A 17,992-nucleotide genomic window follows, 5' to 3' on the forward strand; every position below is an offset into this window, starting at 1 on the left:
ATTACAGGTGTGAGCCACCATGCCTGGCCAGGAGTTTATTTCTGATTCAGCTGCAAACATGGTAGACTGTAAGCTCTCAGTGGGCAAAGAGCTCAGATTTACTGATATCCGGGCTCTAGGGTCTAAAAAGCTGCCTTGCACCAGCAGTACTTAACAAGTTGCTGGTTTTCATTCAATGTCGGTCTCATGGGCGGGGCAAGGGGTTGAATGTTCATCCCAAACACACTTATTCCTTCACTGCCTCACACGCCCAACTCTGGTCAATTGGTGCTTGTGGTGGCCAGCTGTTGGGTTGTGTGGCCTGCCCTGCCTTCTGAGAGCTGCACACTGCTCCCCTCCTCTGCTGCAGAGCTCCCTGCAGCCATATTCTGCTGCACAAGCCTGTCCTTGTAGCCACAGCTGCTGACACAGGGAGAGTACCCATGTAAGGCAGGCTGACCAAGTCCTGTCCCTGGGAAAAGAAGAGCCAAGAAACAGACCCAGAAAGTTGGCTTGAGGGGTTGGATTTGTACCAGTTTTTACCTGGAAGATGCTGGAGGTCTTGTCATTTGTCCCATCAACTGGAGAAGGCGGCCATGGAGAGAAGGGCAGTGCTGCCGCACAGAGAGGGTCCAGGTGACATTTAACGCTGGCTCCAGCTTTCCCAAGGCTCTGCTGCACCCTTCCCTGAAATTCTGAATCCACTCTGGATTCTCAAAACAACGCCCCTCACCCACTCGTGTTTTCACCTAAGTCATTTCTAGTTGCTGCGTTTCCTTTACTTGCAGCCAAAGGATTCCTAGCAAGTACAAGCTTCTGACCTCACAGAGAGGCCATGGTAAACATCCCAAGGAGTGCATAAGCCATGGGTTCAGGGATTTCAGCCACTGCTTAGAAGACAAGCTGTAACCTAATTCAATCACACTTGGCAGCAACCGGTGAAGAGGCTGGCAGTCTGGGCTCTGGGGAGCTCCCCCGTGACAGATGGAAGGGGCCCCTACATCTGGAGAGGCTCTAGAACCTCCTCCCAGTGAGGCTAACGTGGTCTGAAGAGGGTCTCTTTGCCCAATGACATTCTGGGGTTGGGATCTGGGATTTCCTCCATTGGTTCCTTACATCAACATTTGCTAAAGCTCAAAAGAAGACCTTCCACGTAATGACATCAAACAGATATGAAACCACAGTTAAAGTAACGTCCACTTAACACTTGGTCAGCACTCATGTTTCATTTTGTGTGCCATGGAAAGAAATAACAGGTTCCTGTGCCATGGGATGTTAACTCTTTTATTAATTTAGGGTTAACATTGTACTTGCTTCATTGATTTCTCTTTCAGAGTCGTAGATTCAATAATCAACATCTGGGTTCTCTCCAGCTCACAGGTGACAAGGCAAATGCACTGTCGTCAAACAGGGGAGCGGGACGATATGGAGAAAGGAGGTCGAAAAAATTTAAGGCAAACGTTACTTCCCTATTCAAGGGAATTGATCAAGCAGATCTGTGCATTTCAATGAAAATATATGAAATATTTGTCAAAATAATTAACATCGGTAAAAATTAGAACACGTAGCTTATAAAATGCCTACACAGGTTTGGCAGAATAAATCCAACTGTGTCACATAGGCTCGTAATATACACAGACACAGGAGCTTCCACCTTAAAAACGAGTCTTCTGAAGGGCAGAGGCCAAATGTATTTTAAAAGCAATTCCATAAAATGGGAAGTGATGGATGATTAACAATGCATGGCTGGCTTTACATTTTGTTCAGAGGAATTGCTTGGCCATCGGGGTACCTTTTGGCTGGCCACAGAATGCCTCCTGTTGCCCCTCCTCAGAAGGCTCTGCATCAGGTCGAGGTGGTCGTTCAGGCCATGAGACTCCTGAAGACACAGACAGAACACGGTAACAAGGAGAGCTCGGCTTGCTCAAAGGAGAACGCTGCGGGGATAGAATCTTCTGGTCTGGCTTTGGAATTGGACTTTCTAAGCCACTGCTGCAGTTTCAGAAGTAGCTGACTATGTAGAAATAGATACTCCGGCCCCAGTGGTCATACATTTTATGCCCTCAAACCTATCTTATTTATAGTCTGACCAAACCGTCCCCAGACTGCTCAGTGGCAGCCAACGAGCAGGTAGACTGCTGGCCCTTTGTCACATGTGAGGATGGCCCAGGGTTCGCCAGCTGGGCCGGGGAGATTTACTACACAGCCGCAGAAAAGCACAGGGAGAAGAGTGATGTGTGATGCCAAGCGCCTTTCTTTTCTGCTTTGGTCTTGAAGATTCAGTAAACTTATGGTCCCAGAAGCTGCTCCAAAGCCAGAGCTGTGGATTCCCAGAATTCATTTTGTTCCTGTTACAGTTTGTCAGAAGACTGGAGCCAACAAGCAGCATTTGAGAGGGTATCACCATTTTAGGAACACCTCCTTAAGAGCCACCACCCACCTGGCTTGGGTGCCCAGAGATGCTGCTCCTGGGGAGATAAAGCTGTCAGGTGCAGGGCGCCGCTCCCGAAACAGACTCTGGCCGACAGTCTGGAGGAAGGTGGACGGATGGATGGATGGGAGTGCCTGCCCTCCGTGGGCAGCTAGACACCCTTACCCGGCCAGGAGGCACGTGCGGCAGCAGAACTGAATGAAGAGCTTCCGTTCGCACAGCCGGTTGGACTTCACCATCTCGCAGAATGTCTCGTCAGCTGGGGCCGCGCATCAGGAAAGGCAAAAGAGGGAAAGGTCAGTCTTCGGTGCCTGTAAAGACTGTTTCCAGGCCGGGCGCGGTGCCTCGCGCCCGTCATCCCAGCACTTTGGGAGGCCGAGGCGGGTGGATCACCTGAGGTCAGGAGCTTGAGACCAGCCTAACCAACATGGTGAAACCCCGTCTCTACTAATAATATAAAAATTAGCTGGGCATGGTGGTGGGCGCCTGTAATCCAAGCTACTCGGGAGGCTAAAGCAGGAGAACCACTTGAACCCGGGAGGCGGAGGTTGCAGTGAGCTGAGATCATGCCACTGCACTCCAGCCTGGGCAAGAAGAACAAAACTCCGTCTCAAAAATAAATAAATAAATAAATAAAAATTAAAAAATATTGTTTCAATCATTCCACATATGCTAGGCATCAGTGGTGCCCTGGGCAAGAGGGACACAGACAGAGGTGGGCAGCAGGATGGCAGCCCTTGAAGCCCCTTTCCTGCAATGCACTTGACTCTGGGAGCCCTGTGTGGCGGGAAGGCACTGGTATATGGGGCTCTTGCTGAGTCTCAGTGACAAGGGGATTCATGAGCAGGATGTGGGGGTGGTGTGGGAGGGATCTCGGGAGAACACCCAGCCTGGGCCTGTGGGGCACATGTGCACCTGTCTTTCTGGACAACTGTGCTGGCAGTGGAGCTTAGGAGGAAGACTGTAGGGGAGGCCGGAGGACGGGCCTGGAGGCAGGAGGGAATGGAAGCTGCTTCCAGGGTGGAGGGGGCGGACGGGGAGGAGTGGGGATGGGGGGACGGGAGCCGCCATGGACAGGACTTGTTGAGGACGCTGCTGCGGCAAGGGGAAGAGGCCTTTGAGGATGCATCATCCGTGGACCTGGGAGTCCCTCCAGTGGCAACCATACTTTTTTGGGCTAGATACATAACCTGGGCAGGTGACTTCCTAAAGAAGGAGTTTCCAGGCCTTTGAAGGGACATAATTAGACAACCCTCCCGCCACCCCCCAAAAATAATAACCAGTAACAAGGCAAGGAGGCATCCCAGGGCCCTCCACAAGCTCCATGCTCTGCCAGGACAGGGCCAGTGCCAGCTTCATACCCAAGGACCACCTGCCCTGACCCTGGACACTGGAGCAGAGAGCCTTCCTCTCCTGGCTGTCAGAATGTGGCTCCACCCTGCTGCTTGCTGGGCCAGAGCCCCCTTCCCTGCCCGTGTGTCTATAATAGCTCCTGCACTGCACCTCCAGGCCCAAGTCCTGCCAACCCTCCTTGGTGCCTGGAATTCCCAAACTGGGCACTTAGCTTTGGTGCCCTTTTAAGTTTCTGTTTTTACAACTTGTCCTTGTCCCCCATCCCACTGCAGAGCCAGGGCTCTCCTGCAGCACAGATGCAGGTCCATGCTAGATCCCTGCGGAGCTGGGATTGCTGCTGCTGAGCCTGTGCTCTACTCTGGGCTCTGTCCCCCTCGTCCTGAGGCAGAGACTCTCCAGGCTTCCTGGCTTTGACCCCCCAGGTCAGGCTTCTTTTATGGTATGTCGTCACATCCGGGCCACCGGCGGCCTATGGCATGGCAGTGGGACCAGTACAAGGACAAAATCATTTTTAGGAGTCACTCAATAAACAGATCAGCAGTGGCTGGGATGCCTCTCTGATCGATGTGTGAGAGGCCTAGAGGGAAGTTGGGAGACAGGGCAGCTGTCTTCCATATCAGCTAGAGGAATCCCAGACAGTCAATCGGATCAGGGGCACGAACGCCTGTCTGTGGAGCCACCATGCCTGTGTGGCTTTGCTTTTCTCTTTGGAGCACGAGCTGGCCAGCTGAGCTCCTCCACAGGCAGCCCCAGGGTAACCCAGCTGCTGCTCACCGTTGCTGCACGTGTGGTTGGTGATGCAGGAGGTCCCCAGCTGTGTGAAGCCCGTCTTACACCTGCTACAGTTCCTGCTGGAGCCTGCACAGCTCAAGCAGTTCTCATCACACCTGTGGGAAGATACCGTTCCTGCTGAAGTCCGGGGAAGAGGCTCCACCACTCCGGGCTCCCTTCCCAGAACCCTCACCTCCCTGCACCTCCTTCCCACCCCCTCAGCCTCGGTCCTCTGTGGAGAGGCTGTGTCGCCCACCATTCCCTGACACAGGGGCTGAGTGTCTGCATGTCTTTTCTCCTGTCTGACCTCACTATTGCCCTGGGAGGGCAGAGACAGCCATGGCCAGTTGGCAGGAGCAAGCCCAGGATCAGGGGCCAGGCCTCCGAGGCTTCCCGCAGCTCACCTGGACACCCTCCTGGGCCGTGGCACCCAGCCCCCACCCCACCACACGGCTCCCAGAGCTGTCAGTCTTCTCTCTCCAGCGGCTGCCGGGCTGCGATGGCTGTAGGCTTGGGGTCCAGGCCAGACTCCACGCAGGGATGTGACACACCTGACTCGAGCTGACCAGAAGGCTGCTGTCACCTATATGTGGCCATGCCTGCTTACCCTCGGGGAGTGGGAGAGATGCCCCACAATTCCTGCCCCTCTCGGACAGTCCTGGCCCAACCTGCGCAGAGATGGACCCCAGCCAGGGCTGTTTCTAATGCAGGGTAAACGTGACCTCACGGGAGGGTTGGTGTACTACAGCCCAAGGGCCACATCCAGCATTTATCCTGGACCACAGTCACACTCATTCATTGACAATCTTTTGTGTAGCAGTGGCTGAGCTGAGTAGCTGTGACAGAGGCAGTGTGGCCCCAAAAGCCTGAACGACTGACCATTGTGCCCTTTGCAGAAAGCACTTGCCGATGCGGGCCGAGTGCTTGAAGGAGCACATTTCCCATCCTGGGGCCGTGAGTGCACCCCGGCTATGCTGCTGCCTGTCCTGAGTCCAGAGCCCGGTGACTCGGTCTCCACAGTGCTCGCATCAGCTGCCCACCTCCCCATTGTTGCCAGTTAAGGGTGGAACAGGCCCCATAGGCAGGGCTTGGAGCTTTGTTGTGCTCATGCCTGGGCCTCCCTGGGGGGCAGTTCTTTGCTTTATGCAGATGTCCCCTCCCTGCTGTGTGAAGCCTTCCATGCTCAGACACCAGGCCTCCTCGTGGGGCTCTTTGCAGAGCAGCCCTCTGATGGGGTCTGGTCTCACCATGGACTCCGCTGCTCTGGAGCCCCAGGTGTAGCATCGCTTCAGCCTGGGTGGGAGGTGGGTTTTATTCCTAGTGTGTCTGAGGATGCTGAGCCTAGAGCTCAAGTCCTTGGTCTGTAATTGTAAGTGTGTAAACCCCACAGGCAAACTCACACCCACGAGCCTTTCTAATGTTCCCATCCGGGCCGCCCCAGAGGAAAGGACGGGGTTAGAGGACTTGCCAGAGGGGGTTGTGCACTTGTGGGAAGCCCCATGGGTCTGCCCCCATCATGCTGCCCCCTCCCCACACCTGCCCTTGCACATTCTGGTGGCCCAGCCACCAGACCCTGATGCCCCAGCACAGGTTATGACTTTCCCCACAGACCCTCTGGTTCCTCTTACAGACAATGCCACTGGTGAGACGAGAACCAGGGCCGAGCTGAGTCATTTAAAGAGATGTCAGTGGTCTGGAGGACCCAGGGGCCCAGTGCCCCCAGGCCATGGCTGAGGGTTGCTTCATCAATGAAGAACTGTGGTGAGGAGTGGGCTGCGGTGGACAGCCAGGTTACGGCTTGCTTGCTTCTTCAAATACAACCTCACCAAGCTCAGTAGGATGGCAGGGGCCTCGGTTTTCCATTGCTCTAACCAGGTTGCCACACACTCAGCAGCTTAAAATAACACCCACTCAGCGGCTCCCCGTTATGCAGGCAGAAGTCCAGGCAGGCGCAGCTGGGCTCTCCACCTAGGGTCTCACGAGGTTCAGGGCAAGGTGGTGGCCAGGCTGGGCTCTCCTCTGGAAGTCTGGGGAAATAATCCATCACCATGCTGCTCAGGGAGACGGGTGATGCTCCCGTCCCCGTTAGGCCAGTGCAGACGGCTCTCCCTGGGAGACCCTGTTGTAGCTCCTGCTTTCCGTCAGGATTACCGTGCCCAACAGCGGGTCCTCGTGGGCAGCACCAGCTTTGGGCAGGGTGGCTTTTAAGATGCTTCTGGTTCTGCAACCATCTATGGTATCTACTTTTCCCCCAAACACCATGGCCGCTTTGCCCTGCCACATTCTGGAAGGACAGGGATGCCGGATGCAGCCCTCTGTCCCTGCTCCCTTGCAGAGGCCACTCCCATCAGCCTCCTGCCTGTTCAGGAGTGGGATGCAGAAGACTGACGCTTTCATGCTCCAGCCTGGATGCAGCATGCGCATTGGCAGAAGGCGTGCCCCTTCAAGCTGTGCCCCTGGGAGTCTCTGCCCCCGCTGAGCCTGGGGGCAAGTGGAGGCAGGGCCAGGGCATGAGGAGTTTGTCTCCCCCGCTGGCAAGCACTCCACAGAGGCCTGTTTTTCTTCCAAGTTGTCCAGACTGGCTCTTGCTGGGTCCCGTCACTGGGTCTTGAGGGTGTCCGGCCCCTCTCTTAGGGAACTTATCGTGCATTGTTCTCAGCGTCGGGCCTCGGCCCCTCTCTTAGGGAACTTATCGTGCATTGTTCTCAGCGTCGGGCCTCAGCTTCCACCTGCAGTTGCCAACCCAGCAGGCCTGCATCCTGACCTGCATGTTCCAACGCAGCCCGTCTGGCCACGTGCTCCCTCGGAGCTGCCTGGCACAGCAGCAGCGGACGGCCGCGGCGTCCACCAGCATTCTGGGGCCTGGAGGATGCCTGTGGTTCTCAGCTCAGGCTGTCCAAGTGGGCAGAGACCCCGCAGAACCAATCGGACCAAGGCCTTGCTTCCTTTGGGAGGCGTCCACACTGACGCTCTTCCTGGGGGGTGCTTCTCCAAGACCCGGTGTGTTAGCCCCAGCACTGTCAGCCTCTGCAGGGCCGAAAGCTGCCCCTCACCTGGGAACAAGTACCCAGGAAACTCCTGTCCTCCACTGCCCAAAGAGAGGTTTGCGATGGGGCTGCCCGCCTGCTGCCTCCTGGGGGGCAAAGAGAGGTTTGCGGTGGGGCTGCCTGCAGGGGTCCAGTTGCACAGCTGTGGGCATGATCAGCATGCCCTGAAATCCAGGGCATTTGACAAATGAAAGTGATTATCACTGTTTAATTCCAAGTTCTCCCTGGATTGCTATATTTAATTATCTGAGAACCAGCTGACTGGTTACCATGAAGGGTTTAACTTCAGAAAACTGTGCCCAGGGCCCTGTGCAGGACTCAGCAAGGCTGCACCTTGCAAGCGGGTGGCAAGTTTCCTCCATTACAGCAACGCAGTAGAAGGGGCTGATGCTTGCAGAGATACGTAACCGCCACCAGGTCCCTCTGCTGTGGGTCAGACAAGTGCAAGGGCTTGGTGGTCCCTCATGAGCTCACTGTAGGGCTTTGTTTCTAGGGGAATAGGTTACAACCCACAGTGGTTCTTACACACAGCCTGGGAGGCAGACCCCACTGTGCGGTGAATCGGTACACAGCTGGCAGCCAGGCACGGGCACCCCTCCCCTGCTCTGACACAAGCCTTTGAGGGCTCCCTCATTTTCAGTCTTTTTCAGACGGAAGCCCCCCGATACGGTTTGAACATCTGTCCCCTCCAAGTGTCATGTTGAGATGCGATCCCCAGTGTTGGAGGTGGGGCCTGGTGGAAGGTGTTTGGATCATGGGGTGGATCCCTCATAAATGGCCTCACACCATCCCCTTGGTGATGAGTGAGTTCATGTGAGAGCTGCTTGTTTAAAGGTGTGTGGCAACTCCTTAATTTTTTTTTTCTTTTGAGATGGAGTCTTGCTCTGTCGCTCATGCTGGAGTGCATGGCGCGATCATGGCTCACTGCAACCTCTGCCTCCTTGGTTCAAGCGATTCTCCTGCCTCAGCCTCCTGTAAGACTGGGACTACAGGCACACACTACCACGTCCGACTAATTTTTGCATTTTTTTTTTTTTTTTTTTTTTAGTAGAGAAGGGGTTTTGCCATGTTGGCCAGGCTGGTCTTGAACTCCTGGCCTCAGGTGATCCGCCCACCTTGACCTCCCAAAGTACTGGGATTACAGGCGTGAGCCACCGTGCCCAGCCTCCTTCCCTCTCTTGCTCCTGCTATTGCCTTGTGATGTGCTGCCCTTGCTTCACCTTCCATCAGGAGTGAAGATGCTGGGCAGATGCTGGCGCCACATTTCCTATGAAGCCTACAGAACTGTGAGCCAATTCAACCTCTTTTCTTTATAAATCACCCAACCTCAGGTATTTCTTTTTAGCACTGTGAAAGCAGGCTAACACCTGGTACTTCCCTCACAGCCCACCCCATCATCACACCCTCACAGCCCACCCCATCATCACCCCTCACAGCTCACCCCATCATCACACCTCACAGCTCACCCCATCATCACACCTCACAGCTCACCCCATCATCACATGCTCACAGCTCACCCCATCATCACCCCTCACAGCTCACCCCATCATCACCCCTCACAGCTCACCCCATCATCACCCCTCACAGCTCACCCCATCATCACCCCTCACAGCTCACCCCATCATCACCCCTCACAGCTCACCCCATCATCACACCTCACAGCTCACCCCATCATCACCCCTCACAGCCCACCCCATCATCACCCCTCACAGCTCACCCCATCATCACCCCTCACAGCCCACCCCATCGTCACCCCTCACAGTCCACCCCATCATCACCCCTCACAACTCACCCCCATCATCACACCCTCACAGCTCACCCCATCATCACACCTCACAGCTCACCCCATCATCACCCCTCACAACTCACCCCATCATCACCCCTCACAGCCCACCCCATCATCACCCCTCACAACTCACCCCCATCATCACACCCTCACAGCCCACCCCTTCATCACCCCTCACAGCTCACCCCATCATCACACCTCACAGCTCACCCCATCATCACCCCTCACAGCCCACCCCATCGTCACCCCTCACAGTCCACCCCATCATCACCCCTCACAGCCCACCCCATCATCACACCCTCACAGCTCACCCCATCATCACCCCTCACAGCCCACCCCATCGTCACCCCTCACAGTCCACCCCATCATCACCCCTCACAGCCCACCCCATCATCACACCCTCACAGCTCACCCCCATCATCACACCCTCACAGCTCACCCCTTCATCACCCCTCACAGCTCACCCCATCATCACACCTCACAGCTCACCCCATCATCACACCTCACAGCTCACCCCATCATCACCCCTCACAGCCCACCCCATCGTCACCCCTCACAGTCCACCCCATCATCACCCCTCACAGCTCACCCCATCATCACCCCTCACAGCCCACCCCTTCATCACCCCTCACAGCCCACCCCATCATCACCCCTCACAGCTCACCCCATCATCACACCCTCACAGCTCACCCCCATCATCACACCCTCACAGCTCACCCCTTCATCACCCCTCACAGCTCACCCCATCATCACACCTCACAGCTCACCCCATCATCACCCCTCACAGCCCACCCCATCGTCACCCCTCACAGCCCACCCCATCATCACCCCTCACAGCTCACCCCATCGTCACCCCTCACAGCCCACCCCATCATCACACCCTCACAGCTCACCCCATCATCACCCCTCACAGCCCACCCCATCGTCACCCCTCACAGTCCACCCCATCATCACCCCTCACAACTCACCCCCATCATCACACCCTCACAGCTCACCCCATCATCACACCTCACAGCTCACCCCATCATCACCCCTCACAACTCACCCCATCATCACCCCTCACAGCCCACCCCATCATCACCCCTCACAACTCACCCCCATCATCACACCCTCACAGCCCACCCCATCATCACCCCTCACAGCTCACCCCATCATCACCCCTCACAGCTCACCCCATTGTCATTCCTCACAGCTCACCCCATCATCACCCCTCACAGCCCACCCCATCATCACCCCTCACAGCCCACCCCATCATCACACCTCACAGCTCACCCCATTGTCATTCCTCATAGCTCACCCCATCATCACACCCTCACAGCCCACCCCATCATCACCCCTCACAGCCCACCCCATTGTCATTCCTCACAGCTCACCCCATCATCACACCCTCACAGCCCACCCCATCATCACACCTCACAGCCCACCCCATTGTCATTCCTCACAGCTCACCCCATCATCACACCCTCACAGCCCACCCCATCATCACACCTCACAGCTCACTCCATCATCACCCCTCACAGCTCACCCCATCATCAACCCTCACAGCCCACCCCATCATCACACCCTCACAGCTCACCCCATCATCACCCCTCACAGCTCACCCCATCATCACCCCTCACAGCTCACCCCCATCATCACCCCTCACAGCCCACCCCATCATCACACCCTCACAGCTCACCCCTTCATCACCCCTCACAACTCACCCCATCATCACCCCTCACAGCTCACCCCCATCATCACACCCTCACAACTCACCCCCATCATCACCCCTCACAGCTCACCCCATCATCACACCCTCACAGCTCACCCCTTCATCACCCCTCACAGCTCACCCCATCATCACACCTCACAGCTCACCCCATCATCACCCCTCACAGCTCACCCCATCATCACCCCTCACAGCTCACCCCCATCATCACACCTCACAACTCACCCCATCATCACCCCTCACAGCCCACCCCATCATCACCCCTCACAGCTCACCCCATCATCACCCCTCACAGCTCACCCCCATCATCACACCCTCACAGCTCACCCCATCATCACCCCTCACAGCTCACCCCATCATCACCCCTCACAACTCACCCCATCATCACACCTCACAGCCCACCCCATCATCACCCCTCACAGCTCACCCCATCATCACCCCTCACAGCTCACCCCCATCATCACACCCTCACAGCTCACCCCATCATCACCCCTCACAGCTCACCCCATCATCACCCCTCACAGCCCACCCCATCATCACCCCTCACAACTCACCCCATCATCACACCTCACAGCTCACCCCATCATCACCCCTCACAGCCCACCCCATCATCACACCTCACAGCCCACCCCATCATCACACCCTCACAGCTCACCCCATCATCACCCCTCACAACTCACCCCCATCATCACCCCTCACAACTCACCCCATCATCACCCCTCACAGCCCACCCCATCATCACCCCTCACAACTCACCCCATCATCACCCCTCACAGCTCACCCCATCATCACCCCTCACAGCTCACCCCATCATCACCCCTCACAGCTCACCCCATCATCACCCCTCACAACTCACCCCATCATCACCCCTCACAGCTCACCCCTTCATCACCCCTCACAGCCCACCCCATCATCACACCTCACAGCCCACCCCATCATCACACCCTCACAGCCCACCCCATCATCACCCCTCACAGCCCACCCCATCATCACCCCTCACAGCCCACCCCATCATCACCCCTCACAGCTCACCCCATCATCACACCCTCACAGCCCACCCCATCATCACACCCTCACAGCCCACCCCATCATCACCCCTCACAGCTCACCCCATCATCACACCCTCACAATTCACCCCATCATCACCCCTCACAACTCACCCCATCATCACCCCTCACAGCTCACCCCATCATCACACCCTCACAGCTCACCCCATCATCACACCCTCACAGCTCACCCCATCATCACCCCTCACAGCTCACCCCATCATCACACCCTCACAACTCACCCCATCATCACCCCTCACAACTCACCCCATCATCACACCCTCACAGCTCCCCCCATCATCACCCCTCACAGCTCACCCCATCATCACACCCTCACAGCCCACCCCATCATCACACCCTCACAGCCCACCCCATCATCACCCCTCACAGCTCACCCCATCATCACCCCTCACAGCCCACCCCATCATCACCCCTCACAGCTCACCCCATCATCACACCTCACAGCTCACCCCATCATCACCCCTCACAGCCCACCCCATCATCACCCCTCACAGCTCACCCCATCATCACCCCTCACAGCTCACCCCATCATCACCCCTCACAACTCACCCCATCGTCACCCCTCACAGCTCACCCCATCATCACACCCTCACAGCTCACCCCATCATCACCCCTCACAGCTCACCCCATCATCACACCCTCACAGCCCACCCCATCATCACCCCTCACAGCTCACCCCATCATCACCCCTCACAGCTCACCCCCATCATCACCCCTCACAGCTCACCCCATCATCACCCCTCACAGCTCACCCCATCATCACCCCTCACAGCTCACCCCATCATCACCCCTCACAGCCCACCCCATCATCACCCCTCACAGCTCACCCCATCATCACCCCTCACAGCTCACCCCATCATCACCCCTCACAGCTCACCCCATCATCACACCTCACAGCCCACCCCATCATCACCCCTCACAACTCACCCCATCATCACACCCTCACAGCTCACCCCATCATCACATGCTCACAGCTCACCCCATCATGACTCCTCACAGCCCACCCCATCATCACCCCTCACAGCCCACCCCATCATCACCCCTCACAGCCCACCCCATCATCACCCCTCACAGCCCACCCCATCATCACCCCTCACAGCTCACCCCATCATCACACCCTCACAGCCCACCCCATCATCACATGCTCACAGCTCACCCCATCATGACTCCTCACAGCCCACCCCATCATCACACCCTCACAGCCCACCCCATTGTCATTCCTCACAGCTCACCCCATCGTCACACCCTCACAGCCCACCCCATCGTCATCCCTCACAGTCCACCCCATCATCACAGCCTCACAGGTCCCTTCAAACTCCTCAATGTTGCTCCCACCCTGAGTAAGACAGGTTGCCCTGCCTTGTTCTGGGTCCGGAGTTCATGATCTCCCAACATAGGGCAATATTCAGCCAGAAAAGAGGAGACCAGAGCAAACAGCTCCTCCTTTAACAGCTCATGTCCAACAACAGAAGGGTCCAGGGCCGTCAAATAAGAATGGTGCCTCTGTGGACGGACACATGGGAGGAAGCACAAGAGGAGGACAGGAAGGGTAAAATCGATGTGCATGGACTGTGCAGAAAACAGCTTTAGAATGAGGAAATTGTCAGGATCTTTTTAATTTCTCTAAAGTATCTAACTAAAAAAAATATTTTAGGCCAGGCGTGGTGGCTCACACCCGTAATCCCAGCACTTTGGGAGGCTGAGGTGTGTGGATCACTTGAGGCCAGGAGTTTGAGACCAGCCTGGCCAACATGGTGAAACCCCGTCTCTATTAAAAATACAAACAATTAGTGGGGAGTGGTGGCGGGTGCCTGTAGTCCCAGCTACTTGGGAGGTTGAGGCAGGAGAATGGTGTGAATCCAGAAGGCGGAGCTTGCAATGAGCCGAGATTGCCCCACTGCACTCCAGCCTAGGCGACAGAGCGAGACTCCATCTCAAAAAAAACGAAAACAAAAACAAAAATTAGCTGGGCATTGTGGTGCACGCCTGTAGTCCCAGCTACTCGGGAGGCTGAGGCATGAGAATTGCTTGAATCCCGGAGGCAGAGGTTGCAGTGAGCTGAGGTCACACCAGTGCACTCCAGCCTGGGTGACAGAGTGAGAGTGTGTCTCCAGAAAAAAATTTTTTTTAACCCAAAACATGGTTTCTCTGATTATCGACAGCGCAAAGGATGCATGCTGAGCGCGACATGGGCAGGGACATCCCACGTAGTCCACCAATGGGGTGTGAGCACCTTGCTATTCTGCTTCCCATCTTATCCCGTTGCTGCACGGTGTCTGCCCACAGCAGGGACCCAACAAATATGCATCCAGTGAACAAAGGGACGAAGGCCCCTAAGCAGCTCTGTAAATGGGCTCCTGTCCACAGTGGGGTGATGCAACATGACCTCCCCGGCCCCTGGGGAAGATGCTGCCAGACTCTGCCCTCCAGGCACTCCTTTGCTGGACACAGCTGCCTGCCGTTCCCCGCCAGGAGGACCGTACCTTCGACACACTTTGTGAGGCAAGCCCGGCATCTCCTCTGGGTAGAACCCCTCACCACAGGCTGGCACACACTTCCAGTCGTGGAAGTGGAAGTTTTTCGCACAGTGAATGCACTCTTCTCTGCCTGGCCCTGAGAGACACAGGAAAAGAAGCAGGTATCAGGGATGGCTGGCAGAAGACCATGCCCCAGGCCTGCTTCAGGGCCTCGTGAGATCAGGGGTACCATTCAGGAGCCCCCAGGCCACCACCACAGCTGCCATTTCCCAGGTTCTGTGAGCTGGGCCGGCCTCACCCACTCCCAGGAGGTGGACATCGCCCTCCCCATTTCACAGACGGGGACATCGAGGCATGAGATGATCTCAGAGGGAGCACACCTGCCCACTGGCCGTGCCACGATGATGGGCCCTATTTCCAACAGGCCTAGGCCCACCTCTGCTCCCTGAACACCTGGAAATCCAGTGCCAAAGTCTTCATATAAAAAATATAAAACAGCTCATTTATGTTTTGTATGGATACATGTTGAAATGGCAATATTTTAGACACATTAGGTTGAATAGGACATGTTACTAAAATTATTTTTGCCTGTTTCATTTGACTGTTTAAGATACGGTTACTAGGCAACTTCAAATTGCATCCGTGGCTTGCGTTTGTGGCCCTTCCATTGCACAGAACGCTGTAGAAGGTGACGGGGGAAGACGAAAGAAGAGCTCTTTGGGAATGGTGTTGACAGGTGTTTGGTGTGTACAGCCAGGGCGTTTTCAACAACAGAGAAACAAATGCCTAAGACTAAGGGTTTATAGGGCAGGGAGGAGAGACTCGAAGACACAACAGTTCTGAGCAAAGGGCCACGAGTCATGGAGGAAAACCTTCAGGTTGGCTCAGGGTCCGAGGAGGACCTGTCGACCTGGGTCAGATGTTGGACTAGTTGACTAGATAGCACCTCCTCTGGGCCAGGTGTCTCCAGGGAGCAACTGATGGGACGTCAGAGAGGGACAGTGAGGTGGCCACTGACTGACAGCGGAGAGGGTTACAGGCAGGGAGGAAATTATCTCAGGGGCTCTATGATAATCACAATGCCCAAGTAAACCTCCCCACAGCTGCTTCAGTTCGACTATGGTCGCAGATTGAGGCCTTGCAGTCTGCTCTGGACTCGGATGGGGCCTCTCGCTGCGTCAAGGGAAAACCCCTTTGCAGAGGTTCCGGAGCCTGGAGGGCTCAAGCACAAGGCCCCGGGCTCTGGGGCTGGTTCCACACCTCAGAACCACAGCCGTAAGCCTGGGAGGGAATTCTGAGCTCAGGCAGGAGAAGCTCCTCCTTTGAGAGTCAGGAAGAGTGAAGCCGAGAAGGCCACGGGGTTTTGAGCAGGAGGCAGATGTAGGGACCTCAAGGGGCCTCTTGAGGACCACCGTCTTCACGGCGGTGTCTCCCTCTCTTCCTGAGGTGCGGTGGAAGAGCTGTCCCCGGGGGGCGGGACTCTGTCTGGTTTATGTTGTTCTGGAGCAGAGGCTGCTCTTATGCTTTGGCCGATGCCGCCCCTCCCCATCGCTGGTCTCTGGGAGCATCTGGTGGGTGGGTCTCGTACACCAGGCGGGGTGCCACTCTGAGTGGGGTCTGGGAGCTGTTCAGGGCCTGCCGTTGTACCTCTCACGCCTCACCTGCTGGACCCGTCTTCCCCACTATCCTTCCTCCAGCACCAGGGTCCTTAACACCTGCGGAGCCTCCCAAGTGGGAAAGAAAGCTCGTTCTTGTTTGTACTTAGTTTCATGCTCAGTGTATTAAACTTCAAAGTTGTTAAAACACATTTATTTGGAGGTGGTGGCGATGGTGGCACACAAATGTAAATTCACTTAATGCCACCGAACTGTATGCCCAAAAATAGTCAACATGATAAATTTTATGTGATGTGTATTTTACCACAACAAAAAAGCCGTTAAAGTGGGTTGATTTTCTAAGCGACCTGTTTTCTCTACTACTAAAAAATATGAATTTCATAACTCAGTGAAAGTCTTTTAAGGATTCCATTAAGTCGCAAGTCTCTGTAGACTTTGAACACTTTAAAAGCACCCACAACCATAGAAGTAAGAGCAGAATGGGCTGTGCTTATACAGGACCTGCTATGTCGTTTGCGGGGCCCAGTATAAAGTGAAAACCTGGAGCCTTTGTTCAGAAAGCCGGAAGAATGTGCCACGACAGGGACTAAAACAGAAAGCGTTTTCCTTTCTTTTGAGTCTCTCTTGGTCTGCTGTAGTGTTTCTCATTTGCTGTTTCAAGTAGTGCCGTCTCAGGGACAGGATGTTCACGCTTGAGGGCTGACCGTCACAGGTGCTTGGGGCACTGCCCCGCAACTTGGTATGTGTGTGCCCTGCAGGCTGTCAGCTGCTAATCCACATGCCATGCCCCAGGTGGGTAAGTCGCGTCCCACGGGGCCACTGCATTAACCCAGCTGTGCCAGCAGACCCGAAGGATTACAACCTCCATGCCAGGACACACGAGGCACCTGGACTCAGGAGGATGAGAGGCTCATCTCGATCGAGTTGCCTGCCAAGTGCACTGGAGCACTGTGAGCCAAGGGTGGGGACAGATTCCGCCATGCCCTACCCCAAGCACTGCCTGACTCCGACCCTCCCCACGACTGTGCCCAGGCCCCTGGGTGTGTGGTGGACAGCAGTGGTCACTGAATGGGAACAGGGAGGGGAGTGCCAGGTGGGCCTGGGTCTCCAGGGCACAGGAAGTGGGCAGCTGAGAACAGCTGCCTCCAATGAGGTCCACACCTGACATGGAACAAGAAGCCTCCAGTGACTCAGAGGAGGAAAATGAGGTCTCTCTCCCAAGAGGCTGCCAGGGCATAGATGTACACGTTCCCAGGAGCTTAGAAAGAACCCCAGGCCAGAGGGCATGGGGCGCAGGGGAGACCCCCGGAGCTGTGGACCTGCTCACCAATGAATTTAATAGCTGAAGTGATGGAGAAGTCACTGGTTTGAGATGAGAATTCCAAGGGACTCTATAAAGCTTTTTGCCATCAGGCAATCTGGGGACTCAAAGAAAGAAAAGTGAATTATTGAAATCAAAGAGTTGCAAAACTGTATGCCTGAATGTTATGGATTCGAGTGACTATGAAATTTAAATAAGCAACATCAGTGATGCTTCCCAATCAATCTGGGCTAAGTAAGTCAAAGAAATCATAAAAATAAGAGACGAAAAGGCGACAGGCAAACGGCTAGGGAAATCTGCTGAGCTGCCAGCGGGTGGAACCCACCCAGATGCTGAGCACTGTGGCCTTGAGGGCTGCCCCAGGAGGGAACTGAGGAGGACATGTCTCCCCTGGGTGGTCTGAGGTCAGCCTGGCAATCACAGGAGGACACCGGCC

The 17,992-nt window shown here is 55.6% G+C and overlaps 1 protein-coding gene and 1 pseudogene across 4 annotated transcripts in view; both read right to left on the reverse strand.

The window, feature by feature from the left end:
- Positions 1 to 1,247: 1,247 nt before the first annotated feature.
- The window catches only part of PCSK6 (proprotein convertase subtilisin/kexin type 6), a 190,808-nt gene continuing 174,063 nt past the window's right edge, over positions 1,248 to 17,992 (reverse strand). For 2 of the 4 annotated variants that reach the window (XM_031002261.3, XM_031002258.3), the window contains 3 exons: positions 14,626 to 14,755; positions 4,538 to 4,650; positions 1,248 to 2,669 (listed from right to left, as the gene is read on the reverse strand). In XM_031002261.3, the coding sequence (XP_030858121.1) occupies positions 2,572 to 2,669; positions 4,538 to 4,650; positions 14,626 to 14,755 (341 nt within the window). In that variant the 3' untranslated portion in view covers positions 1,248 to 2,571. Of the gene's footprint in view, positions 2,670 to 4,537; positions 4,651 to 13,303; positions 14,756 to 17,992 lie in introns of those variants that run through there. The other 2 variants (XM_031002257.3, XM_031002260.3) reach the window with 2 other exon arrangements.
- On the reverse strand, positions 4,657 to 9,019 carry LOC109023505 (uncharacterized; annotated as a pseudogene).

Source organism: Gorilla gorilla, chromosome 16 (genome assembly GCF_029281585.2).
Source record: "Gorilla gorilla gorilla isolate KB3781 chromosome 16, NHGRI_mGorGor1-v2.1_pri, whole genome shotgun sequence".
In the NCBI taxonomy this organism is placed as follows: domain Eukaryota; kingdom Metazoa; phylum Chordata; class Mammalia; order Primates; family Hominidae; genus Gorilla; species Gorilla gorilla.